Raw genomic sequence first — 27428 nt, 5'->3', positions numbered from 1 at the left:
GTCTGTCTGTCCGTCCGTCCGTCCGTCCGTCCGCGGATAATCTCAGTAACCGTTAGCACTAGAAAGCTGAAATTTGGTACCAATATGTATATTAATCACGCCAACAAACTGCAAAAATAAAAAATGGAAAAAAATGTTTTATTAGGGTACCCCCCCTACATGTAAAGTGGGGGCTGATATTTTTTTTTATTCCAACCCCAACGTGTGATATATTGTTGGATAGGTATTTAAAAATGAATAAGGGTTTACTAAGATCGTTTTTAGGGTTCCGTAGTCAACTAGGAACCCTTATAGTTTCGCCATGTCTGTCTGTCCGTCCGTCCGTCCGTCCGTCCGCGGATAATCTCAGTAACCGTTAGCACTAGAAAGCTGAAATTTGGTACCAATATGTATATCAATCACGCCAACAAAGTGCAAAAATAAAAAATGGAAAAAAATGTTTTATTAGGGTACCCCCCCTACATGTAAAATGGGGGCTGATTTTTTTTTTCATTCCAACCCCAACGTGTGATATATTGTTGGATAGGTATTTAAAAATGAATAAGGGTTTACTAAGATCATTTTTTGATAATATTGATATTTTCGGAAATAATCGCTCCTAAAGGAAAAAAAAAGGGTGCGCCAAAGTTCATATAAAATTGTTATATAGATTATTGGTAGTCCGAAAATGTTTCTCATACAATTTTACATTATAACGATCATTATTTATAACAATTTTATGTTAATAACCAGCGTAACTTCGAATGACTTATGTTCATAATGTCATTCATCATAAATACGTTTTATACTAATGTTTATGTTTATATACTTATTGATCATAACGATTGCGAGTAATATAATTTATCGTTATATTATTGTTAACAGAACAGACATCACATGTGACAGTCCAGTTAGGTGCGACGACGAGCGTAGCGAGGAGGAGCGTGTTAGGTTGACCGTGAGCGAACCAGAAACGAATTTTTAATGTAAATTGTATATGTCACTGTAAAAGCTGCAAGCGCGCTTCTATAAATGGCACAAGTTTTTCATAGAAGTTCCCCAAAACTTAAATAATTTTATGATGAATGATTTTCTTAAACACAAAATTATGAATGTTAGTAAATATTTGTGTAGAATTTATGATTAAAAATTTTCGACTAAATGATTATTATGAACAGTGATAGTAGTACTATTGATAATAATGAAACAAAATTATGATAAGTAAAATTATGAGAAATGATCATTCGGAGCACGAATCGGTATAAACAATAATTTTATAACAAATAATTTTATATGAGCCAATATGGACCCAAAAAAAAGTGCGTCCCCCCGTCTAACTTTTGGACCATATGTTTAAAAAATATGAAAAAAATCACAAAAGTAGAACTTTATAAAGACTTTCTAGGAAAATTGTTTTGAACTTGATAGGTTCAGTAGTTTTTCAGAAAAATACGGAAAACTACGGAACCCTACACTGAGCGTGGTCCGACACGCTCTTGGCCGGTTTTTATTTGATAATATTAATATTTTCGGAAATAATCGCTCCTAAAGGAAAAAAAAGTGCGTCCCCCCCCCTCTAACTTTTGAACCATATGTTTAAAAAATATGAAAAAAATCACAAAAGTAGAACTTTACAAAGACTTTCTAGGAAAATTGTTTTGAACTTGATAGGTTAAGTAGTTTTTGAGAAAAATACGGAAAACTACGGAACCCTACACTGAGCGTGGCCCGACACGCTCTTGGCCGGTTTTTAATTGATAAGTAAATCTAAATATATAAAAGAAGAAGCTGACTGACTGACTGACTGACTGACTGACTGACATATCAACGCACAGCCGAAACCGCTGGTCCTAGAGATTTCAAATTTGGCACGTAGGTTCCTTATATAGTGTAAAGGAGCACTAAGAAAGGATTTTTCAAAATTCACCTCCTAAGGGGGTCAAATGGGGGTTCAAAGTTTGTATGGGGAAACAAGATTAGTTTGACTATTTTATTCGAAACTTCACAGGAAGATTCCTTAAGACATATGACTGAATACGTGTTTCAGGTTTTTTGAAAATTTAACCCCTAAAATGGTGAAAAGGGGGTGGTAAAGTCAAAAAATCTATATGGGTATCGTTTTTATGGTTTATCGGGTCGCTGATCACGATAAATACAACGTTTTTAAAATCTAACGAGGCGGAAGTGAAATACCTTCTCCCCTGTTGTGGTGCAATGGGGTTTAAATATCAAAAAAGTATATAAAAGAAGATATTGACTGACTGACTGATATATCAACACACAGCCGAAACCGCTGGTCCTAGAGATTTCAAATTTGGCACGTAGGTTCCTTATATAGTGTAGAGGAGCACTAAGAAAGGATTTTTCAAAATTCACCTCCTAAGGGGGTCAAATGGGGGTTCAAAGTTTGTATGGGGAAACAAGATTAGTTTGACTATTTTATTCGAAACTTCACAGGAAGATTCCTTAAGACATATGACTGAATACGTGTTTCAGGTTTTTTGAAAATTTAACCCCTAAAATGGTGAAAAGGGGGTGGTAAAGTCAAAAAATCTATATGGGTATCGTTTTTATGGTTTATCGGGTCGCTGATCACGATAAATACAACGTTTTTAAAATCTAACGAGGCGGAAGTGAACCTTCTCCCCTGTTGTGGTGCAATGGGATTTAAATATATAAAAGAAGATATTGACTGACTGATTGATATATCAACACACAGCCGAAACCGCTGGTCCTAGAGATTTCAAATTTGGCACATAGGTTCCTTATATGGCGTAGAGGAGCACTAAGAAAGGATTTTTCAAAATTCTCCTCTTAAAAGGGTGAAATGGGGGTTCAAAGTTTGTATGGGGAAACAAGATTAGTTTGACTATTTTATTCGAAACTTCACAGGAGGATTCCTAAAGACATATTATGACTAAATACATGTTTCAGGTTTTTTGAAAATTTGACCCCTAAAGGGGTGCAAAGGGGGTAAAGTCAAAAACACAATATGGGTATCGTTTTTATGGTTTATCGGGTCGCTGATCACCATAAATACAACGATTTTAAAATCTAATGAGGTGGAAAAGAAATTTTCTCCCCTGTTGTTGTGCAATGGGGTTAAAATATCCAAAATAGCCATAAGTATAGCTTTAGTTTTTATCTTTACTTCTGGTTCAAGAGATTTCAAATTGACACGGAAGTTCCTCAGAGGAGCACTATAACAAAGGATTTTTCAAAGTTCACCTCCTAGCATGATAATTTGACAGGGGCAAGGACAGGGACAGGGACGGGGACGGGGACGGGGACGGGAACGGGATAGGGTTAGGGATAGGGTTAGGGATAGGGATAGGGATAGGAATAGGGATAGGGATAGGGGTAGGGATAGAGATAGGGATAGGGATAGGGGTGGGGGTGGGGGTGGGGGTAGGTGTGGGGATAGGGATCCGGATCGGGATCGGGATCGGGATAGGGATAGGGATAGGGATAGGGATAGGGATAGGGATAGGGATAGTGGTAGGGGTAGGGGTAGGGTTAGTGGTAGGGGTAGGGGTGGGGGTGGGGGTGGGGGTAGGGGTGGGGATAGGGATAGGGATAGGGATCTGGATCGGGATCGGGATCGGGATAGGGATAGGGATAGGGATAGGGATAGAAATATGGATAAAAATAGGGGACGGGGACGGGGATAGGGATAGGGGAGGGACGGGGACAGAGACGGGACGGGAACGGGGACGGGGACAAAGATAGAGATAGGGACGAGGACAAAGATAGAGATAGGGACGGGGATAAGAATAGGGATTGGGGTCGGAATAATCGGTCGGCAATCGATATCTAGGCAGTGTAAAATGCAGGTGGCTCAGTGGGAAGGTATTAGTAAGTAGGCATCGGCGAGTATCCTGCATCAGTAATAACTATTACAATCAATGTGCTGTAAGAAGATCGTTGTTTGCTTGCCTTTTATATGTTTACGTTATGTTTGTATAAGCAAAATGTACTTTTTACCCTACCGACCATAGCGTCGAGATACTGGCTATGTGGGTTGTATGAAGTTTCCCCAGTATAAATATTTATAAAGGTAAAATACATACATATTCGTACCTACTACCTACGCTGTGGTCGCTGTGTAACAATTCTACAATCATTGCAAGAATTTCTTTAAAAACAATAGGTGTAAGGTACAGTCAGCCAAAACCGGACCGTACAGCAAATAGATCAGTTACAATGGCCCTCCAGTCGAGAATTGCCCCGCTTTACCTTAATCGAAATAATCGCGGACAGATGTACCTACAAAGAAACCTACGGATCCAAATGAAAATCTTAGTTTTTGTAAACGTTTCAATAAGAATACTTTTATTACGCGGGCGAAGCCGCGGGTAAAAGCTAGTTAGTAATAAGAAGATACTTGCCCAAAAGTTAACTGATTAAAATATATAAAGACTTTACTTGACGCAAAACATTGAATTGAAATTGATGTCAGTCTAAGTATGTAGTGATTTATCGTAACACACTACGATTGTGGAATACTCATAGTCTAATTACCGGTCAAAAGTGTCGGAACAATCTTGTGGATATATAACGTCCCGCTCTTTATAAGTGACGTTCAGAAGAAAGAAGTACTACATTGGTGCTTACCATAAGGAAAAGAAATACTTGTATCTTTATAGGAATTAGCTGCTTGAGCGTCTGTATACTTAATCGATAATACAGTACCTTTTTCTTAAGAATGTTACATTAAAATTCAGCTGTGCAAATTATAACTTAAAAAAATATTTATAAAAATCTGTTTTAAAAATTGTGTCACGTCCACTGTCCACTAATGGCCTGGTGACGCTGGTGATTTTATGAATTTTATGATCGTTTTCAAACAATCAATTTTTTGTATTTAATTTAGGATTATGAATAATTCTACAATACTACACGTAGAATAAAAAAAAACAATGTTTATTTAAATATTATGAGTTATCATTGTTATCTTAGCAAACTGGAATTAAAAGGTACAGAAGATGAGCTAGACGCATTAGACGTAGGTATTCATATTACAAGTGTAGGCCTCAATAATTCAGCACAATGATAATTTCACTTTACTTTCTATGATAATTGTTTGAAAGAATCTGTCATTCGCGCTCAGGATTATGCATATTAATCATATTATGCATGACATAGGTCATCACTAAATCTGGATTATGTTTTATCACAATCGAAAACTTTCGTATAACGGAACGTAATGCGTAAAAAAAAAACCAGTGACAAAATATTCTGTCATTCGGTTGTCAGAAAGAGAATAATTTTCACAATTTTTTAGTTTTTTGTTTGTATTTTTACATGATTCTGTTGAGAATTAGTGCAGTTTTGATGTTTAGGTCTTACAATTGATAATTATAAAGTAATTTCATATGTTATTACCGTGTGAACTGAGTTGTGAGGAGTTGCCGATCAAACGACGTGTCATAAAACAGATCGCTTCCAACCTTATGACTTACAAGGAATGTGGATTATTTCTCATTTCGTTTGAAAATTAGTTTATTTTCACATGGGTGATGGCTTGGCAGTCGGACACGCGTGTAAGTAGCTTATAAAAGTGTTCCTTAGAAAAATCACAACTGTAAACACGATGACACAAATTTTGTGACTAATTTATTTGTAGTAAACACGTTTTTTCGATCAATCGCTATAGCTGCCTGTACAGAATATACTTTTATCATCTGTGTAGATATATTGAGAGTTTTTCATCGTAAATATCTATTTTTTGATGGAAATGAGCGAAGGGATTGTCTATTTCAGCTGTTTTGAACTATTAAGTGTGTAGGTGTAAGCAGATAAGCCATTTAATAGGATTTGCCTTTTAACTTTGGCCTTTTTGCTAAAGCTAGAATCCCTGCTCTATATCTCTGTCAGGTAACACAATTACTTCATAACCTTTAGTATTTAGTGTAATAGAGAGTATATATATTTTTATTTACTAACAATGATTTGACCTTGATGTTCATGTTATCATTGGATTTGCTAGAAACTGACATTTTTGTTTGAACAGCTGTGGATTTGAAGACTTAAATAGTTCTGTTGTTAATATTTGTAAAATAAATGCTGTTTCTTAGTATTTAACAATTGAACAAACAGTTTTAACCATTTAATACTATCCTTTAGATTAGATCAAAATGGTAGAATAGCATCTTTGATTCAAATAAATAAAATAAATAAATAAATAAATATTACAGGACATTCTTACACAGATTGACTGAGCCCCACGGTAAGCTCAAGAAGGCTTGTGTTGTGGGTACTCAGACAACGATATATATAATATACAAATACTTATATACATAGAAAACATCCATGACTCAGGAACAAATATCTGTGCTCGTCACACAAATAAATGCCCTTACCGGGATTCGAACCCGGGACCGCGGACTAAATAACTTTAACTTAACTAACTAAACAACTAACTAAAAATAACTTTGCTAGACGATTTTATTTAGCCTCCTGACACTCTGCAGTTATATATATTTGATTTTACAAATAAATCTTGCAAGTAAAGTTTAACCTGCTTGCTTATTTCAAATGAGGCTTAAAATTTGCACTCATGTAAATTGGATGACATCACAATTTTACCATTCAAAGACTTATCCCTGTATCAAAATGTTTGTTTTCTTTTTACCCCTTAGTTTGCCAAGATTGGCACTGAAGCTTACAGTTTCACATGATTCGCCTACCTTACATACAGGGTGTAACATTAATGCTGGTGATCCATTTAAGAGCATAACCGGTATCGAATAGCGGTTACGAATACCACTTCCTTTTTTTAAAATAAACACCATGAAAATTAAAGGTACTATAGAAGGTAATGTATAAGCCGTAGGATTTATCTTCGGCAATTATGTTACATAGTGTATGTATGCTAAATTTATCTCTTTTTTTTCTCTACAGAAATAAAGGTATATTTAAAAAAAGAAATTAAATGAAAACTATTTACATTTATATTTACATCAAAAAATACTAACCAACTCCAGTCCGTACATGCCTGTTACAACAGTGGACTATGTACGGGCAGTCTAGACGGTCAGCAATCATCGCCAAGACGGTGTTAGAACTGGCCCTCACGCGCTGCACCATTGCAGCGGCGCACAATCGCATGGTGGTGCGGAAAAGTGTTGCGAGATATGTTTTTAAAAACCAATAAAATCTTTTTATTATCTGTCATGGAAATAATTGATAATGCTAAAGCATAGTTAATTTAGAATTGGTACGCGATGGGAGGAATTAAATTTTTAAATGAAAAGAAAAAAGTAAACAATATTTTTTATTGCAGAATATAAAAGATCATTTATTAATTTATAGCGTGTCACATATATTTCAATCATTCAGTATGTTTATGCACAAAATTACGGACTTTTCTGAAAATAGTATTCATCATCCTCTGAACAAGATTTTCATCCATCTTTTTTGTCTGTTGATTCCGTGTGGACCGCAAGGAGTGGATATTTTGAATTATTTTGCCACTATTATTTAATTGTCCTTTAATGAAATAATGATTTGGGCAATAATTATTGCCTAGTAGTTTTCTGGAAATTCAACAATTTAGCAATCATTGACCCAGACCAAGGGGATTTTTCACGTATTTGTTCACAGTGCATTTTCGCCGGTCAACGTCCATCATCAATAACTTACAAACGCAAAAAGTTAGATCAACCAAATTTCTAATATAGAGTTATCAACGTATTAAAATTAAGATGTGATTATCAGTTTTTTTTAATTTTTAAATATATTTTTTTATTCGTCGCTAAACGCGTGCCAATACTATGTTAACTATGCTTTATATCTTAATGTCTATTACTTGCTCTTTAATCTCTGCTAGATCTAAGTAACTTGCTTTAGTTTTCCAACTGTTGAGCCAAGTTATCTATTCAAATTATCTAGTCATGGTTATTATTTCTTAACATGTTCAGTGTGTTCAGGTCATTGACCCTGTACAAATATAATTAACTACAAGTTACTTAATTGCAGCGTTGAAGGTTTTAAAGACACCTATCTTACAATACCTCTGGTTGAAAAAATTAAAATTTTGAAAAAACCCCCAACCGCGCCATAGTGGACCGATTTTCATGATTTATGACTAAGAACACTCCCGACTAACTGGGCAATTCCACGTAACTGTAATGTAAGTGACCACTTCATTGCATGTTTTTTTATTTATGATGCAAATTGAAGTCTTAATTTATCTCTAGATAAGCCTACTTTTAATCCTTAGATTATATTGATATTTAAATTAGCACCATGAATAAAAAAACATGCAAATAATTGGTCACTTACATTACTCTGTTACATGGAATTACCCAACTCAGCTTTCAGACAAAAAAACAAATCTAAATTGGTTCATCCGTTCGGGAGCTACGATGCCACAGACAGGCACACACACAGACAGACAGACACGTCGAACTTATAACACCCTGTCGTTTTTGCGTCGGGGGTTAAAAAAAGCCTAATCCAGAGCATTTCTAATTATTAAATAAGATAAAAAAAAATTTGGAACACTCATCAAAATCAACTTGACTTGGAACTCTGATACCTAATTTAAGTAGTACACTCTTGAGATGTAAGGCTCCTTTATGCCAATATGGTAAATAGTTTTATATGTAATATGGTAAAAAAAAAAGTCAAAAGTCACCACGACATTGGCAGAATCCACCTGGCTCAAAATAGCAAGGAGTAAAAGCCATGATAGGCAAAAAAAAATAGTTTTACTAGATAGCTTGGTAGCTCATATCATGTAGGGCACTGGGTCCGTCACTACAAATTCAAGCCAAAATCACCAATTTTTCCACTTTTAAATTTATTCTAAGCAAAAGAAATATTATGCTTGAGGTAGATATTATAATATACGGTATTATTGTTAAATAAAAAGTCAAAAACTTAATCTAAACAATCATGATAATAGGCGAGACGACAAAAAAAAAAACTAATTAGTCCGTCAGTTAGATTATCAAAGAATTTTAGACACGTATTTTTTCTTTTTTCTCGTAAATGAAAAATGACGACGGTACAGTGCGTTGAAGTTTCGCGTGACGTCACGCCTAGGTACAATTTTTACTTAGAAGTGACGTCACAAGCCCCCACTCCGGAACTTTGATGCCTATATCTTTGTATTTTTTCATTAATTAGAAAAAGCGAAAAATATGTGTTCACTATTTTTGGACGATCTAACTGATGGACTAAACAGAATGCCAATTTTTTTATGTAGTCGTCATCCCTATTGCACCACTGAGTAATGATGTGCAAGTTGCGGAAACTTTCCAAAAAAATCTTAAATTTCACGAAAAATTCACGAAACTTTCATGAAAAATAAAGGGAATATAAATTTATGAAATGGAAAGTTTCCATCCATACAATTGTCCATACAAAGTATGGAAAGTTTCCGAAGTTTTCCTATGTGAACATTTCAGAATTTTGGAAACTTTCCATCGGCACATCAGTACCACTGAGCATACACATCAGACTTGCTTATGCTTACATTTAGTGAAAAAAAGTGACTCACTGCAGCAGTACTGATAATTTACGCTAGTTGGCGCGTGATTGACGAGTGAATGACGATAGATGTCACTACAAATAACTCGCATTTACTGATGTATGGAGTTACAACTCTTCCCTTACTTATTCCTCTATGATAGGTACTTATGAAGTGTTTTAAATTTAAGGCGATATGTATAATCCATACTAATATTATAAATGGGAAAGTGTATGTGTCTGTTTGTTTGTCCGTCTTTCACGGCAAAACGGAGCGACGAATTGACGTGATTTTTTAAGTGGAGATAGTTGAAGGGATGGAGAGTGACATAGGCTAGTTTTTGTCTCTTTCTAACGCGAGCGAAGCTGCGGGCAAAAGCTAGTACAGTCGAGTTCATAAATATGTGTACATTTTTTCACCTTAATTCTTTGCAATAAGGTGAAAAATGTACATATATTTATGAACTCGAATGTAGCTCATATTTCCCACCAAATTTTTTACTTTATTTCAAACTGATAGTGGTCTTTTGCATAACTCTGACTGTATCTTTGTGCCTAAGGTTGTTAATTTTTAATTTCAGACTGATGAAAACAGCTTCTTGCTTCGCTTGCGGATCATAGGAGCGTATTCATTGGCCAAAAAGGACATCTTCGGTGCCAGGTAAGCCTTTTTTTAGGGTTCTGTATGTCTCACAGTCCGTCCATCCGCTCTAGCCGGATAATCTCAGTGACCATTTAGCACTAGAAAGTTGAAGTTTGGTACCAATATGTATTTGGTATCAATCACGCCGACAATGTGATATATTGTTGGATAGGTATTGCTCCGCCACACATAAGCGTTTTGAGAGCGCAGCGTTAGGTAGCGCAATGATGGCGGAGCACCGAACGGAGCAGAATGCGCGCGCATTCTGCACATGACAACTTCTAAGCATATATTTTGCAAATGTAAACTGCTGATAAGTATTGAATGACACATAAGAAATCAAAACTAAAATTTGGAATAAAATAATTAGCCAACATTTAATCCATATACAGACAAGTCCGCTCAAAACACAACGCTGTGTTATGTGTGACCGCGCGAGCGCATTCAGCGCGCATTCCGCTCCGCTATCAAAACGCCCTATGTTTGGCCGAGGCTTAAAGGTTTACTAAAATATTTTTTTGATAATGTTTATATTTTCGCTCCACCTCTAACTTTTGAGCCATACCTCCGTTTAAAAATATGAAAAAAATCTTAAAGTAGAACTTTTAAAGACTTTCTAGGTAAATTATTTTGAACTTGATGGGTATTACAATAAAATACAATACTCTTTATTGCACGCCTCACATAGTTTACAAGTAATGCTCAAGAAACGAAAACAAATTAAACAGAGATAACAACAGGCGGTCTTATCGCTTAAGAGCCATCTTTTCCAGACCACCTTTGGGTACTGGAGTTAATATAATTAGAATATATATTTGAAAAGATGTTTTGATAAATCGGCACGAGTTATCAATTCCATCTTCGCACGTATCGACGTTTTTCAGTACATAAATATGGAGTTTGAGTTTTGCGCACTAGTGCGGAAAAAACACCACATAATTATGTTCTGAAAACTAGTAGTAGGTCCCCTGGTTCAGTTAGACCAGAGAACAAGTCTTAAACATTATTAGTTATCTCTAAGGACAGCGATAACACACGATGTGACTCACATCCGCCTAACAATGCTTAGCGAAGCGTTCACGGGGCTACCCCTGTTATTGTCAAGTTATATAGGCTCTGGGTTGATGCTATATACCGGTCTGGCCTAGTGGTTAGTGACCCTGCCTGTTAAGCCGTAATCCTTGGTTCAAATCCCGGTAAGAGCATTTACAGAAGTTTGTATGGAGATTTTCGAGCGAAGCCGCGGGCAAAGGCTAGTATTATAACATGTGTAGTTGTCTGAGTACTCACAACACAAGCCTTGGGCTTACCGTGGGACTCAGTCAACCTGTGTTATGTGTAATGTCCTATAATATTATTATTTATTTATAATACATTCTCGGAATTAAATTCTCGAGTAAGAATATCTTTAAAAACGCAGACACGTCTCGTCTCATTCATTGATAACAGAATTCTAAGTACCAAGATTCACTTGCAACCTTGGACGTGTTTTTCCTCCGTATTATAGTTTTTAAACATATACAGAGTGGGGCCTGTAACAAAGGCGAATAATTGAACTGTAGGCTATTCTCCTTATACTGATCAACATTTGTTCAGTGACTTTTAAAAATTATGAAGTCTCTAAATTTTTAATTTTTCATACAAAATAAATATTAGCTTCAATGTACGCCATTATTGTTGTCATTGACGTTGTCTGTCACAGTTTAGACAACAGAATTCGCAATACATTACCTCTTAGAAAAAACTTTCAAGGGTGATAAAAATCAAAATACAAGTTATTTTTAAAAGTCGCCGAACAAATATTGATCAGTATAAGGAGAATAGCCTAGAGTTCAATTATTCGCCTTTGTTACAGGCCCCACCCTGTATAAAGTTAGGAATGTAACTATTTGGCTACTACCTAAATAACTATTGTTAGTGATAGCCGTGAAGTGTGGGTACTATTGTACAACTTGTATTATGTAGCTACGTATTTTGTTTTGACGTATCTACATTTAAAAAGTTTGTTGTCAAAGTCTGATATATATTGAACAAGGGACCTGCTTCGGCCGCTGCGCTAAACGAAGTTACCGCTTCCCAGTTCAGATGAACAGAAAAATATTTTTCACCACACCAACTGGTAAAGGCTTACTTTGCTATTCGAAAACAGATAGCAAAATTGCATTTTATCCACAAGAGTGCAAAGTAATTTCATACAAATTTTAACTTGATGTGTTGAGAAATTTTAACTGGTAGAATTTACCTATAAATGATGATTTTGAATCATAAATATTGGATAGATTGATGGATTTGATTTAGTTTGATGTTTTATAGTCAGTATTTTGCTCGTGTTGGTGTGGTGAAAAATGTTGTGTTTCACTCGGTAGCAAAGTTTGTTTAACTTTCGTGCCTTGAAACACTCGCAACGCTCAAGATTCCATTTTTTGAACCACTCGCTACGCTCGCGGTTCAATATTGGAATCTTTCGCTTGCTCGGGTATCAATAGTGGCACGTGCGGTTAAACAACAACTTTGCCCCCTTGTAAAACAGATAACTAATACACACCTTGGCCATTAAATAAGAAAGCCTTAGGGTATGGGCATTTCTGCGCGAAACGAAAACGAAACGCCGCGAAAGATAGTCTGGCTCTGTCGCGCCAATACGCAAGAGCGATAGAGATAGATATCTACGAGCGTTTTGTTTCGTGAGCGTTTGTGCCATTCGGCTACGTACTAGATCTTTGTTATCTGTTGATCGGCCCAGACATTTTTTACTTTACTGGCCTAATGTAATCTGCTATATTATATCTTTCGCAACTTTCACGCAGGGCGCCTTATCTTTTCTCCCTTTCTAATCTCCTAGTATTACGCATCTTATTGTTCCTACATCCTACATTGTATTTCGTTTGGTCGTGGGTTCCAATCAAGATAAATTTGGGTATGCGTCATGATCAATCAGAGTAGACTTTGGTACCGTATGTACATATGTACAGATTGTAGGTACACTCGTAGTATTAAAACGGGTACAGATAAAGTGCCAGATATAAGTATACACTACTTTAGCGCGTAGGAATAAGCTCGTGTATACATATTTTGGGCACCTTACCCGTGTCCATATTTATAATTAAAACTGTACAAGTGTACATGCAGTAATAGGGTTGCGACGTAGGCGATAGGTCGCGACTTTTTCTGGGGCAATGCCATCAGATAATAGGCTAGTTTCCTATACTTCAAATAAAATTTCGAATTACGAATTCGAATTTGCGAATTCAATATTAAGAAAATACAGGAGGGGTCAATTCTTCATACAAACGCTCTCGACTATTTCCTCCCTGGTTTTTGAAGATAGAGCAATGATTTTTTCAACACAGATTATTATTATTTTTATCTGTGTCGGACCGTTTTGATTTTTTTGATATTCTCATTTTTATAGACGCTAGAGCCCATCAAAAATTACCAAAAACGGCCTTATTGATTATGGCGCAAAAAGAGGTTTGTTATTCAAAATTGGTAACAATTATCCAAGAAAACTAAACGGTCCGTCACAGACTATTTTATTGTTAATCAGATTCTCAAATTTCGTTACGATTGATTAAGTTTTGAAGGAGGAAACAGTCGAGAGCGGAACCTCGATTTTAAAGATTTTTTCGCAATATCTTTGAACTGAGTTGTTCTGGATGGACTATTTTTTTTCTATAAATCTAATTAAATAATTAATAACACTAGTATATTGAACTAAAATTCCCAAATTGAAAGGGGGGCTCCTTTCTGTCTTAGCATTTTCGCTCCTGTATCGTCTTAATCCGACCGGTCTTACGACCGGTCTGGCTCAGTCGGTAGTGACCCTGCCTGCTAAGCCGCGGGTTCGAATCCCGGTAAGGGCATTTATTTGTGTGATGAGCACAGATATTTGTTCCTGAGTCATGGATGTTTTCTATGTATATATGTCCAAACGGCAGGTCCAAAATGGACAGAGACAGCTCAAGACAGAGAGGAGTGGAATTCCTTGGGGGAGGCTTTTACCCGAAAGGGGCCCACATATTTATTTTAAGTAAATTTTTTTTTCTCTTATTGTAAATTATTTCTTATTATTTCTCATTTATGTTTTAAGTATGTGTGGTTTTTTTTTTTTTTTTTTTATAAGTATGTATTTATCTATTTAAGTATGTATATCGTCGCCTAGCACCCATAGTACAAGCTTTGCTTAGTTTGGGGCTAAGTTGATCTGTGTAAGGTGTCCACAATATTTATTTATTTATTTAATTTTAATCGCCCGGAACACCCGTTCAGTTAAAAAAGCACTACCTGAATACATTACCTTAATATAATTTGTTCTATTTTTGTTAAACTGTTATAATATGTGTCATACTGTAAAAATGTTTATAAAGTAAATTATTAAGATTAAGTATTATAGATATGAGAGACTGCTGTTCCTGCAGTCAAACTCTTTCCAGAGTTTTGCGGGGCAATATTGTAATTATAAGGTTACAGCTGTATTTAATAATAAATAATAATAATAAAAAAATAATAACCCGATCTCTTTCCTTCCTTTATCTGTGAGGTTAACTGAGGATGGCGGGTCGAGTTGAACATATTTTGATGATGTGTTTGTCTGTTTGTTTGCAGCGACCCTTATGTCCGTGTGGAGCTACAGAAGGTGGACGGTGACGTCACCATAGAGACGTTCCTTACTAAGACCAAGAAAAAGGTATGTCTGTCTTTATTATAAAAAAATACGACTATAAGGTGCACCAGCACAATTTTAACTAATGGAAATATTTTCTGTTTTACTATAGATTAAATATAAATTAAGAAAATCATACCATCCCATACATTAAAATGCGACCGCGTAAGAACGCGCATACACTACACCACACATAGCTGGCGCCACAAAATTGCCGTGTTGCCATCGATTATTTGTAGATTGGCGTTACACGCGATTGGCGTCAAAATGGACACTTAACGAACTCTAGTTAATAGTCAAACACTTCGGAAATACTTCTATTAGAAAATAGTAGTGAAATAATCTCCAGTTGAATGGCCCCGGTACATTTTAAACTAAAATAGATAACACCAAAGAAAAAGCGAACAAGTTCATTGGTGGCCTAGCCGGTAATCGAATCCTGGTCTCAGTTTACGCGGCTATATAATCTCCGGCCGTCACCACCTTAAAAACCGGCCAAGAGCGTGTCGGGCCACGCTCAGTGTAGGGTTCCGTAGTTTTCCGTATTTTTCTCAAAAACTACTGAACCTATCAAGTTCAAAACAATTTTCCTAGAAAGTCTTTATAAAGTTCTACTTTTGTGAAATTTTTCATATTTTTTAAACATATGGTTCAAAAGTTAGAGGGGGGGACACGCACTTTTTTTTCCTTTAGGAGCGATTATTTATTTCCTAATATATTAATATTATCGAAAAACGATCTTTGTAAATGCTTATTCATTTTTAAATACCTATCCAAGAATATATCACACGTTGGGGTTGGAATGAAAAAAAATATCAGCCCCCACTTTACATGTAGGGGTGGTACTCGAATAAAACATTATTTTCCATTTTTTATTTTTGCACTTTGTTGGCGTGATTGATATAAATATTGGTACCAAATTTCAGCTTTCTAGTGCTTACGGTTACTGAGATTATCCGCGGACGGACGGACGGACGGACAGACAGACATGGCGAAACTATAAGGGTTCCTAGTTGACTACGGAACCCTAAAAATGAGAGTTTTTAAAGATTCACAGTTATTTTCATTAGACTTATATTGAACGGGATATAGAGCGTGATTACCTTTTTGATTTTTGTCGAGCTCCCAATATTTCGACGCAGTTGCATGCATCATGATCTTGATCACGCAACTACGCAACTTTGACATCTACCCGCTTTCTTCAGTTTTCCGTTATATTATACTTCAGTATTCCATATAAGTCTAAGTCCAAAAATATTTTAAATTTAATTTTTCTTTCTTGAAAAATGCAATTATTTTTGGTGTTCCTAAAGCTAGAAAGTTCGATTTTTTCGGAACCTATTTAAATTTAAGACAGAAAAAATTGCAATTTCAGACACTGAACCCAGTATGGAACCAAGAGTTCGTGTTCCGCGTCAAGCCGGAGGAGCACAAGCTCCTCATCCAGGTGTTCGACGAGAACCGTCTGACGCGCGACGACTTCCTCGGCATGGTGGAGATACCTGTGTCGCAAGCCCCGGCCGAGACGGCGGCCGCGCCCCGGCCGGCGCCGGTCAAGTACGCGCTCCGTCCGCGCAGGTCCGTGTAAGTATATGTGGCATGGCTTCTTTTTTATTATTTTACTTTTTTTTCTTGTGTGTGAAATTATTTAGGGTTCCCGCACATCAAGAACAGATATTCTGTCAGGGTAGCAGCTGTTAGTATTATACTATTTTTCACCTTAGATGAGTTCGGTGACACTGCCAAAAATTCCGAATTACTCATACTTTGTTCGCAAAAAATTATTTGTACTTTGACGAAAAATATTTAAAAATACTTTTTTGAATATATATGTTATTGCATTATCAATGCTTATTAAATAGATTCCATCACAATCGTATTTGACGAAATTTAGTTAATAGACCTTGATAATGCAATATATTAAAAAAAGTATAGTTTTTATATATTTTTCTTTAATTTACGCAAAAATATAATTTAGTTCGCAAGAATGTTGAGCGAACATAGTATGCGTAATTCAGAATTTTTGGAAGTGTCACTGAACTCATCTAACTCTAAGGTAGTATAGTAAGTGTGTTTGTGTATGACTTTAAGTTCAGTTCTAATAAGTACACCCAGGGTTTCTTTATTTTGTTTAAATTCTTACTCTTAGTTAAAATGCTTGATAATGTGTTTTGTGTGTATTAGTTGTCGAGTTCATTGAAATTGATGTTCTTAAAGTCTCAAACTAGGTTTGTGTTAATATTGACGATATTTTAATCTTTATAAGTACACTAGACTTAGTAGTCACTATAGGTATGTGTTGATGTTGACAATATTTTTATCTTTTTAAGTACTTACACTAGACAAACTAGTAGTCACTATAAAATGTATGCGACAGAGCAGACTATGTAAAATTTGACTCCTTATTTTATTAGTAAGTTTTTACGCAAATAAATACTTCAACGCAATCTTAGGCACTGGTCCCCGCGAGCTAGTAAGCTATGAGCTATTGGCTATAAAAACGAACAAAAGCTAAGCACTCTTGTGTAAATAAAAGAGACACGGCGATGTTTATAGTTACTCGCCCAGCGGTGAGCTATCAATCGCGGTGGGACCAGTGCCTTACTTTTGGAAATATTCCCCCTCACCTGTTGACTACGATCGTTGTAAAGGATTCAAAAGGTCCGAATAAAGATCTTGTATTGTAAGATAAAATATTGTGTAATCTGTTTCCCCATAGTTTTGTTTTATGTCAATTCACAAGTACTAGCACGAATGATACGAATGAGTGAATGAAAAATCTGCACGTGTGTGACAGATTAATCAATATAATGGACGTTCTTGACAGTTGAGACTGTATAGCAATACAGATGTCACTCATACAATCAATGTTTCGTTTATTTCGTACGTGACTAATAAATTCGTGGCTTCAAGAAAGTTGTAATCGGGTGAATCAACTTTTTCTTGCCTGTTTTTGCCATGGTTACGGTCCCCCGAGTCACGCTGGTTTTATGCAAAATTATGCTACGAGTACTTAAACTATGCAAACATACATTTTTCTGGTGTTAACAAGCCCTTTCCTTAATTTGCCACCTACAAACATGGACTACATGCATGCTTGTATAATTTCAGTAGCATTTATTGCATAAAACCAGCGTGACTCAGGGGACCGTAACCATGTCAATAACCGGCAAGGTTATCGCGCTGACCAAAAATAATAATTTTACTATATCATTTATATTTTGTCCACAGCGCTCGCTCCAGAGTCCGTGGCCACATAGAAGTGTACATGGCGATCGTGGGCCACGGCGCAGAAACAGAGGAGCAACGGCCAGACGACTGGGAGATGGTCGAACCCAGCCCTCAGGTCGGCAACGTGCAGCCGGTCAGTACTGATGCCATTCATTCAGAGTAGGCCACGGCGCAGAAACAGAGGAGCAACGGCCAGGCGACTGGGAGATGGTCGAACCCAGCCCTCAGGTCGGCAACGTGCAGCCGGTCAGTACTGATGCCATTCATTCAGAGTAGGCCACGGCGCAGACACAGAGGAGCAACGGCCAGACGACTGGGAGATGGTCGAACCCAGCCCTCAGGTCGGCAACGTGCAGCCGGTCAGTACTGATGCCATTCATTCATTCAGAGTGGGCCACGGCGCAGACACAGACGAGCAACGGCCAGACGACTGGGAGATGGTCGAACCCAGCCCTCAGGTCGGCAACGTGCAGCCGGTCAGTACTGATGCCATTCATTCATTCAGAGTGGGCCACGGCGCAGACACAGACGAGCAACGGCCAGACGACTGGGAGATGGTCGAACCCAGCCCTCAGGTCGGCAACGTGCAGCCGGTCAGTACTGATGCCATTCATTCATTCAGAGTAGGCCACGGCGCAGACACAGACGGGCAACGGCCAGACGACTGGGAGATGGTCGAACCCAGCCCTCAGGTCGGCAACGTGCAGCCGGTCAGTACTGATGCCATTCATTCAGAGTAGGCCACGGCGCAGAAACAGAGGAGCAACGGCCAGGCGACTGGGAGATGGTCGAACCCAGCCCTCAGGTCGGCAACGTGCAGCCGGTCAGTACTGATGCCATTCATTCAGAGTAGGCCACGGCGCAGACACAGAGGAGCAACGGCCAGACGACTGGGAGATGGTCGAACCCAGCCCTCAGGTCGGCAACGTGCAGCCGGTCAGTACTGATGCCATTCATTCATTCATTCAGAGTGGGTCACGGTGCAGACACATAGGAGCAACGGCCAGACGACTGGGAGATGGTCGAACCCAGCCCTCAGGTCGGCAACGTGCAGCCGATCAGTACGTTGGCACCGTGTAGAGTGTAGACTGTTAGTATCAAGCCGATAAAGTTCGTTTGTCCCTTTCTATCACACCAATACTGGTTACAAACGAACTTTATTGGCTTGATAACTTTAGTGAACGTTCATGAATGAGGGCATTAATCGAGAGTTGTGTGACTCAACCTCGTATAATTAACACATTCGTCGACGGCACTGTTTTGCTGAAATCCTACTATGCCGGTAGAAATTACTAAATTTTCATTCCTATGACACTGGCATAAGTAAATTTCTTACTTCTATGAACGTTTTGATCACACATACGTGTCACGAACACGAACTGGCAAAAAAATTCAATTGTTTTGATCACAGACCTTGTGTCACCGGCATAGGAGAAGATTTATTATGATCACAAACCTTGTGTAGGGGGCAGCGAACGTGTTAACTGACATCGTATGGTCGAATCTGCATACTAAAGTGATTCCTATACGGATACGCGTTTGAGTGGTAAGCACGAACATAAGTATACGGGGTTGAGTCACGTAACCATCGTAATATAAGACTTTATGTGGTCGATATAAATCGTTTTGACTGCGTTTATTGGTAAAAAAATCTTCAAAATATACACGAAGGTAAACCTAGAATACATAGTAATAGGAATAGGTAAAGTAACAGAGGAGCATCGCCTAGACGAATTATTGAGGGATGTTTTAGGACATCGTCACTACTTTGAAAAAATCTCGTATCTCACACTGCTCCTCAAAGTTAAAACGCATTAAGTCTATATGCATTGCATATATACTTATTACATTTTTCTTTTCATTGACAGAAGAAGATACAAGGTTTTTTCAAAGTAGTGACGATATATATAGTTGAATACAGACAAACTTTTAGAACACCTGATATCGCCTTTCATTTTTAATGAACTTGCATGATACTAACAGAAAGGGGACTTGTTTTGTAAAAATAGTAGTTTGCTGAAACTAAAAGTAGGAACGCAGCATGCTATGGATTCACCGTTTTGAGTTGCTCGTGAATAGGTAAGTCCACACAAAGAAAGCAGCGTTGCTAGGCAAAACACTCATCCGACAAATCGCGAATATAGACGTAAGGTACAGCGGTCCAATTTCGACTGGGGCCAAATGCAAATGCACATGCAATTTTTTTCCATGTTTTACAATGTTTGCATTATTAATTAGACTGTCCACTGGTACGTGTGTTCAGTGGATATATGTGGCACTCAACTTAATAGTGTAATAATGGAAAAGATGGATCAGTTATAATTGCCCCCCAGTCGGATTTTGCCCCGCGGTACCTTAATTAAATTTATGGGTGACAATCTGCTGAGGGATACGCGCGCGATGCCTCGGCCGAGGCATGTCTTATTTATTTATTGATCGCTTGGCCTTGTACGTCACTGGAGACAAAAGAATACGGCTTTATATACTCTGTCAACCAAGTCTGTCAGTAAATAAGAACAAAGAAAACTATATGCATCCTTTTCTTTAGGGTGCTAGAGAAAAGGATACCTATAGTTTTCTTAGTTCTTATTTACTGACAGACTTGTTTGACAGAATATACCTTGGCTATTCGCCGCTCGCTTTGTGTGGACACGACATACCTACATCAGTGGTGGGCTAACTTTTTTCACTGGGGGCCAAATATGTATGTAGTATACCTAAAGAAATCTCAGAGGCAGGCCAGGCCAGACTTACACCTAAAATGCATTTTTACGAAGAGCCAGTGGCGGGGCGGATGCAATTGGTCCCTTCGCGGGTCTAAGTGCGTATTCACATTGTCTGATCCGATATCACATGTCAGAATGATTTCAAAGTCAAAAATCAAAGATGGCGGCGTAAATGTATGGGATATCAGTCCTACATAAGTTATCGGATCGGATAATATGAAAACACACTTATTTGATTTGGCCCACGACGGGCCGTTTGCCTACCACTGACCTATCATCAGGGGCGGCTCACTCCGCGATTCTATCGCCGCGCTACAAGTACATGCTGGCGGCCGCGAGTTCGCGGCCTAATCAGGGGTGGCGCGCGTTCTCATAGAACGCACGTTCGCACTTTCTATTATTACTTTACGTCGCGAGTTTTTTTTTAAGTTTTATATGCGATATCCACGTGAGAATGGCTAGTAATGCTTAGTTAAATAGACATCATGAATAAAATAAGACAATCTTACACAGATTTACAATTAAGTCCCACGGAAAAGTTCAATAAGGCTTGTGATGTTGGGACTTACATAAAAATATATAAATACTGTATATATACCCAGAAAGTACCCAAAACTCGAATATAATAGTATAACATTTTATCTGAGTATTAATTCGTTTTAATCCATAGGCAACCCTATCGTCCGACGCTGCGCACGTGCGGCTCGTTTCTTTGTTAGGATTTTATAGGCATTTAAAAGGCGGCATTTCGTGAACATCAAAGCAGTGGGCCTTCTGTACTTGTACTATTATATATTCTGTGCTATCATGTAGTTTTTTCATTTTGTGTAAGATTTTAAAACAGTTAACTATAGTTGTCGTAATGTTGACAACAGATGATGGTTCCATCGTCCACGGGTGAGCCCTGGGAGCTGGTTCAATGGCCTGAGGACACGGGGGATGACGATTTCGTTGTACGTTTGTTTCATTTTTCATGCTTATGGTGGCTGAGCTGACTCTTTCTTGCTCATATGGGTGACTTGGTGTTCAAAAGGCTTGTTTACATACATACAATCACGCCTGTTTCCCAGAGGGGTAGGCAGAGATCACGGATTTTCATTTACTACGATCCTGACAAACCACTTTCGCTTCACACACTTTCATAACGTTTCTCATACAAAGTGTCAGTTTCTCATATAAAGGCTTGTTTTCTCCCTTAAATCAGCTAAAAAATGTTTCTATGTTTTGGTATGAGAAACGTTATATGCCCGAGAAAGGCTGAATGAGCTGTCGATAACTTTAAACATAAGGTAAAGCGGGTCAAATCTCGACTTTGCAATTGTAACCGATCCATTTTTTCCATTATTACATTATGATGTTGAGTACATGTATCTCACTACGGATACATGTACTAAACACGCCTACCATATATAACCGGTAGACACTCTATTTATTAAAGCAAACATTGTAAAACATAAAAAATGGATCAGTTACATTTGCCCCCCAGTCCTTGAGTAGCGCTCGGGTAGAGCGCTACTCAACGACAAACCGCGCGGCGCAAAATTTGTTAGAAGAATTATTACTGGTTTTATACTGTGCCCAAGAGATTGAGACTCAAACCAGTAATTTTCTACTTATTGTGAGTCTGTCCACAGACTTAATTAAATTTTGTTTACGTTTGTCTTAGGTGGTGGGAGGAGATCCGTTGCCGCCGGGCTGGGAGGAGCGTCAGGACGCGAACGGGCGCACATATTACGTGAACCATGTCGCCCGGTCGACACAATGGGAGAGGCCTACATTGGCACTTACGTAAGTCTCTTTTAAACTGGAAGAGGGAAAGGAACTGAACAAAAAAGTGTTTTTTAAATGTTACACAGCTCCATCGTTAACGTACAGTTTAAAGACAACAAAATTTACGATCTAGATTGGTTTTGACTCATCCTGTACAGTCGTCAAGATATATCAAAGCTGCCGAAGATCTAATTTGATCTCTATTTGATGGCGACTGTACAATGTTGCTAAACTGTAGTTACTGTTTACATAAAAAAGTAACAAAGGCACATTTGGTATGGATATGACACAAGTGACACAACAGATAGGATGGTTCTTTGAAATTCTATCTAAGTATGAGATCCTGGTCACGGCACCAAATTGTAACAGGCCCCCTTTGGAATTATAATTTCGATATGACCTTTTTCACTATTTTTTTTCCTACATCAACATGAGTCATCGGAAGCAGAGGTATGAAACGCTTTGTGTATATTATCGCCTGAAACATCTTTGAATTTGTAACTGATTGGTAGGATAAGGCATTTAAAATGTTTCCCTTCCCTAAGGCGTTTAAGAATTGACGGAAGCTATGGAAAAAATCGCACAAATCAGCTCGTGACTCAGTTGGCTCAGAGCTAGACCGACATCCCAGAATGTTCCATTCCAGAGGATTTTTTCATTTTATAAAATCATTAAAATGTGTTTAAATAAACATTATCTACAGGCGTAACATGAGCACGGAATCGCAGAACGAACGCATGGAAAACGCAGCCACTGAGTTCCAGCGTCGTTTCCATATCTCGCATGACGACGAGCGCGGAACACAGCGAGCGCAGGTACGCTATAATAATGGGTTGGGGTTGAATTTGACCTGGCGTCGGTCAAAGGCAATTTAGGATCGGAGCTCCAGTGTGCGAGCGAGATAGTAATATATAGTGTATAGTGCCGTCTCGCTCATAGATCGGAGCTGCCTTCTTCCACAGGCCAGGATGTACTGAAGGGTTCCAGTGTGTGATCGAGATGACACTATATGTATAGTGATGTCTCGCTCACAGATCGGAGCGGTGTGACGATTCGTAACATAACAGTATAAAAACAGTTAGATGTAGGTTGTAGGATTTTGGGAACTCTGTTTGCCTTAAAATAGGTATTGTAATAAAATACTATTTAAAGAAAACTTTTATATACGCTTAGAACATTCTTGCATTGCCTTTTTTTGTATTGGGAATTTGTTTATTATTTATGGGCTTTTGCGATTCATGAAAATTTCGTTCTAATAAATTTCTTATTAATCTTCGTTCATTAATGTTTACGAGTATTTCATTCTTAATAATTATGAGCAATTAGGATTCGATATTATGTGTTCCGTTCTACGTTTAAGATTTTATTTTAGTGTACGTAATATAAAGGAACATTATCTTGTCAAAATGCTTGATTGAATTATTCGTTATCAGAATCAATACGATTTTGGATTTCATCATTAGTTCATTTACAAAAGATGTCGAGTCATATCGATACTATTTTTTTGTTCACATTCGCTTCCCGAAAGTTCCGTATAAACTTCAAAATGTGTTAGAATATGATTTGGACACTGACTCTTGATAAATTCATACAAAAAATATTTATAAAACTTTGCGTGTCATGCCCCGCTTGTCGCTGTAGCATTTTGATTCTTATGTTGTATGAATTCAGTCGATTTCAGTACAATACCTGTGCATGAATGTTTTATGTAGTATTAAAGATTATCCATAGTGCATGTTTCTCGACGAAGTAATTTTTATTATTTAGGTTTCTGGGCCATAGATATGTTTTATGGGTAAAATTAGCATGTTAGTTTATTTTAGTATTAAGACACTTTTCTTTATATTAACGATCTTATATATCTTTTTATTTAAATATCAGATGACCAGGAAAGGAGCCAATTATTTGAAAATAAAATTATTTTTTTCGGCAAATAAAACATTTATTTAAAGCGAATAATTTTACGTGAAGTAATTGAAACACATTTGGACATCTATATAAAACTATGGGGTTTTAATTTAGTCATACATTATTTGTTATGTAATTATAATCATAGTTTTAATTCCCATCTCATGACTTAATAAAAACGCCTGTCGTTTTGTCTGACGTTTTTTGAACATAATAATATGTCTTATGAATATGTCTAAATAGTAATTTCCATCATCATTGTACGTTTTATTACATATTTTACAATTAAGAAATAAATGTATGAGTCAAAGTTATTAAACCATTGGTGTAGTTTCAAAGAAACACAATATCATCATGCATTGAATCAACTGTAACTTTATAACAGAATTATCTCATTGGTCGAAAGATTTCTAATATTTAAAATATTTGACTATAAATTCGCTATTAGCCGGGTCCACACAAGCGGGGCACGCCGCGAGGCAATGTACTCACGCATCAAAAGTCCAATGTAGACGTGCCTTGGCCGAGGCAGGTTGCTCGGCCGAGCAAAACGCGCGCATGCCTCGGCCGTGACACGTCTAGGTACATAGCACGCTTGCCGCGTGAGTTCCAGCGTCGTGCCTCGCTCTGTGTGGACCGGGCTATTGGCATTTGTTTTTCTAAAAACAAAAAGTTTTACGTCACACAAAACGAAAGAGCCGACATTATACTAATTTCAGCAGCATGGGCTTCCTCGCTCAGACTAACTCCAGCTTAATCCGGTGATAACTGGTTTCAACCAGATTTCTGAAAAAAAAAATAGTGTTGTCCTCACTTGTCATAGACAATTTATAAAGTTGACTTAATTCTTAAAGATATAGTTCTTTTTTGCGTTTTGATTGTAGTTTTTGCGTGAAAGTTATATTAGTACAATTATATCCAATACATAACATTGTACTGATATGAAAACAGTCACGGCTACAATGTAAACGTATGTCGTTAACACTGAAAATGTAGGATTTTTCTAACGGTTAATTAATGACTTTTAAAAAGTAAATAAGGGCGCTTCCCTACGTTATTTTTCTGTGACAGGTTGTAGAGTTGATTTTATTTGAGATGAAATCATAAAAACTATCAAAACAAACTTCTACAAAACGAACGAATAAATAATCGAATAAATTCATCTCAAATGATTTCAACTTTAAGTTTTTTCAACAGGATAGCAATAGGAGCGACGAGAACTCCACAGAAGGGACGCCATTTTCATCCCCCGTGCGTTCCCTCGACCGGGAATCGAACCCCGAAGTGCCTCAATCTAGCTTAAGTAATACCTGTGATAGTAATTTAAGAGAGGAAGACGATGTAGTATGCGCGAACGAAGTTAGACAGAGAGATGTAGACAACGAGAATGTTGCTCAAGACTGTGATACGATCTCTAGTCAAAACGACCAATCAGAGGACGCAGTAGCGGGCCAATCAGAGAACGCGGTAGCGGGCCAATCAGAAAATGCTGAAGCTAGCCAATCAGAGGAAGCTGAAGCTAGCCAATCAGAGAATGCCGAAGCGAGCCAATCAGAGAATGCGGAAGCGAGCCAATCAGAGAACGCAGAAGGGAACCAAATAGATGATAATGGCGAAGCAAGTGCAGTAGAACAATCAGAAGCTAAAGCAGAAAATGAAGAAACAGCTGATCATACTGAAAGAGAATCAAATTTAGAAAACGCAGGAGGCGTAAATACAGAAACTGACGAAAGAGACTCAAACGTAGAAGCTAACGCAACAAGCGTTGATGAAGCCGAAAGAGAAAGACAACAGGATGAAAGAGACGCAGATAGTATAGAGATAGAGATAGAAGAGGCGCTGACGTTTGATGAGAATCACTTCAGTACACCGACCGGGGGAACGACTCCGGAGCGAGGGGCGTCGCGGCGGAGAATGACCAGCAGTTCCATGGACGATACTGAGGTAAGAACATGTGTGGGTGCATACGTTTATGTAGGAGCTAAAGCGTGGTAAATATATACATGTTTCAAGAAGCCCACTATCTCACCGGACGGTAACGGTATGTCAGTTAGAAGCAGAAATTGACGAATGACTGGCATGCCGTTGTCGTCAGAATTGATAGTCAGTGGGCTTTAGATTTGGAAGGTTTTGTGACGTCCTAAATTCATGTTTTGCCTAAGTACTACCGTCAAAGGTAAATAAGATTGCGTTTGGTTGTGTGCTAATATCCTACATTCAATTTTATTAAACAAAAAATATGAGACAAGAGATTATTTTAACGTAGTGCCCTATTTAAGCTACATTAATCATAAAAAGAACTTACAATTTACTTTGCGTAGCGTTAAACGCATGTAACGCTAATGACCGACGTGTCGAGGTTTGAGTGACTCAACCTTGTATAATTAAGTGACTATTTATGTCTCAAGACTCAACCTAGTATCGCAGACTAAAGCGATTATTATTTGAGTTTGAGTGTTAATTATACGGGCTTGAGTCACACAACCATCGATATACATTCTGTTATTGCATGCGTTGAACGCTGCGTGTATTGCATAAAACAACCGTGCGTATGGAACTAAATCGAACTGTGTGGATGCATACACAAACAAAAAAGAAACACGCACAGTACAAACACTACTGGAAAACATTTAAATAGGTATATTGTATCATTTGCCTATATCATGAAATTTGCACGATGTAAATATATGAGGGTCATTCCGAAACTAAACTAAAATCTAACCTCAGAATTCATTGCCAGTACAATATTTCGGGTATTTCTCAATGCAATTTTTTAAATAATGCTACTGGAAAGTACCTACCCTATTTTTACCCAACTACCGAAAGTTTTGGCTTAAATTGCACCTTCATGTAACAGCTTGCAAGCATCAGCCCAGCTTTGCTAACCATTGGCTGATATTCATGCCTGAGTTTTTAAGCAAGGTGCAAAATGCAAAAACCTAACATAAATACATATACACATCATTATACACCGTATCGTACGCTTTCATGGTGTATTCCTATCAGTTGGGAATTATTTCATTACAGAAAG

General features: G+C 37.7%; 1 protein-coding gene across 7 annotated transcripts in view; it reads left to right on the top strand.

Annotated features, from left to right (window-relative positions):
- LOC125234595 (E3 ubiquitin-protein ligase NEDD4) overlaps positions 1-27428 on the top strand; it is a 57313-nt gene that overhangs the window by 1111 nt on the left and 28774 nt on the right. The window contains exons 1-8 of one of the 7 annotated variants that reach the window (XM_048140899.1): positions 5365-5522; positions 10038-10117; positions 14705-14786; positions 16138-16346; positions 17994-18126; positions 22386-22507; positions 23193-23304; positions 25595-26341. In XM_048140899.1, the coding sequence (XP_047996856.1) occupies positions 5499-5522; positions 10038-10117; positions 14705-14786; positions 16138-16346; positions 17994-18126; positions 22386-22507; positions 23193-23304; positions 25595-26341 (1509 nt within the window). In that variant the 5' untranslated portion in view covers positions 5365-5498. Of the gene's footprint in view, positions 1-5364; positions 5523-10037; positions 10118-14704; positions 14787-16137; positions 16347-17993; positions 18127-18848; positions 18930-18975; positions 19051-21540; positions 21673-22385; positions 22508-23192; positions 23305-25594; positions 26342-27428 lie in introns of those variants that run through there. The other 6 variants (XM_048140898.1, XM_048140897.1, XM_048140904.1 and 3 more) reach the window with 6 other exon arrangements.

This window comes from Leguminivora glycinivorella, chromosome 16, assembly GCF_023078275.1.
Source record: "Leguminivora glycinivorella isolate SPB_JAAS2020 chromosome 16, LegGlyc_1.1, whole genome shotgun sequence".
Taxonomy (NCBI): domain Eukaryota; kingdom Metazoa; phylum Arthropoda; class Insecta; order Lepidoptera; family Tortricidae; genus Leguminivora; species Leguminivora glycinivorella.
Note: the sequence above shows the minus strand (reverse complement) of the source record. Positions and strands in the feature narration are given on the sequence as shown.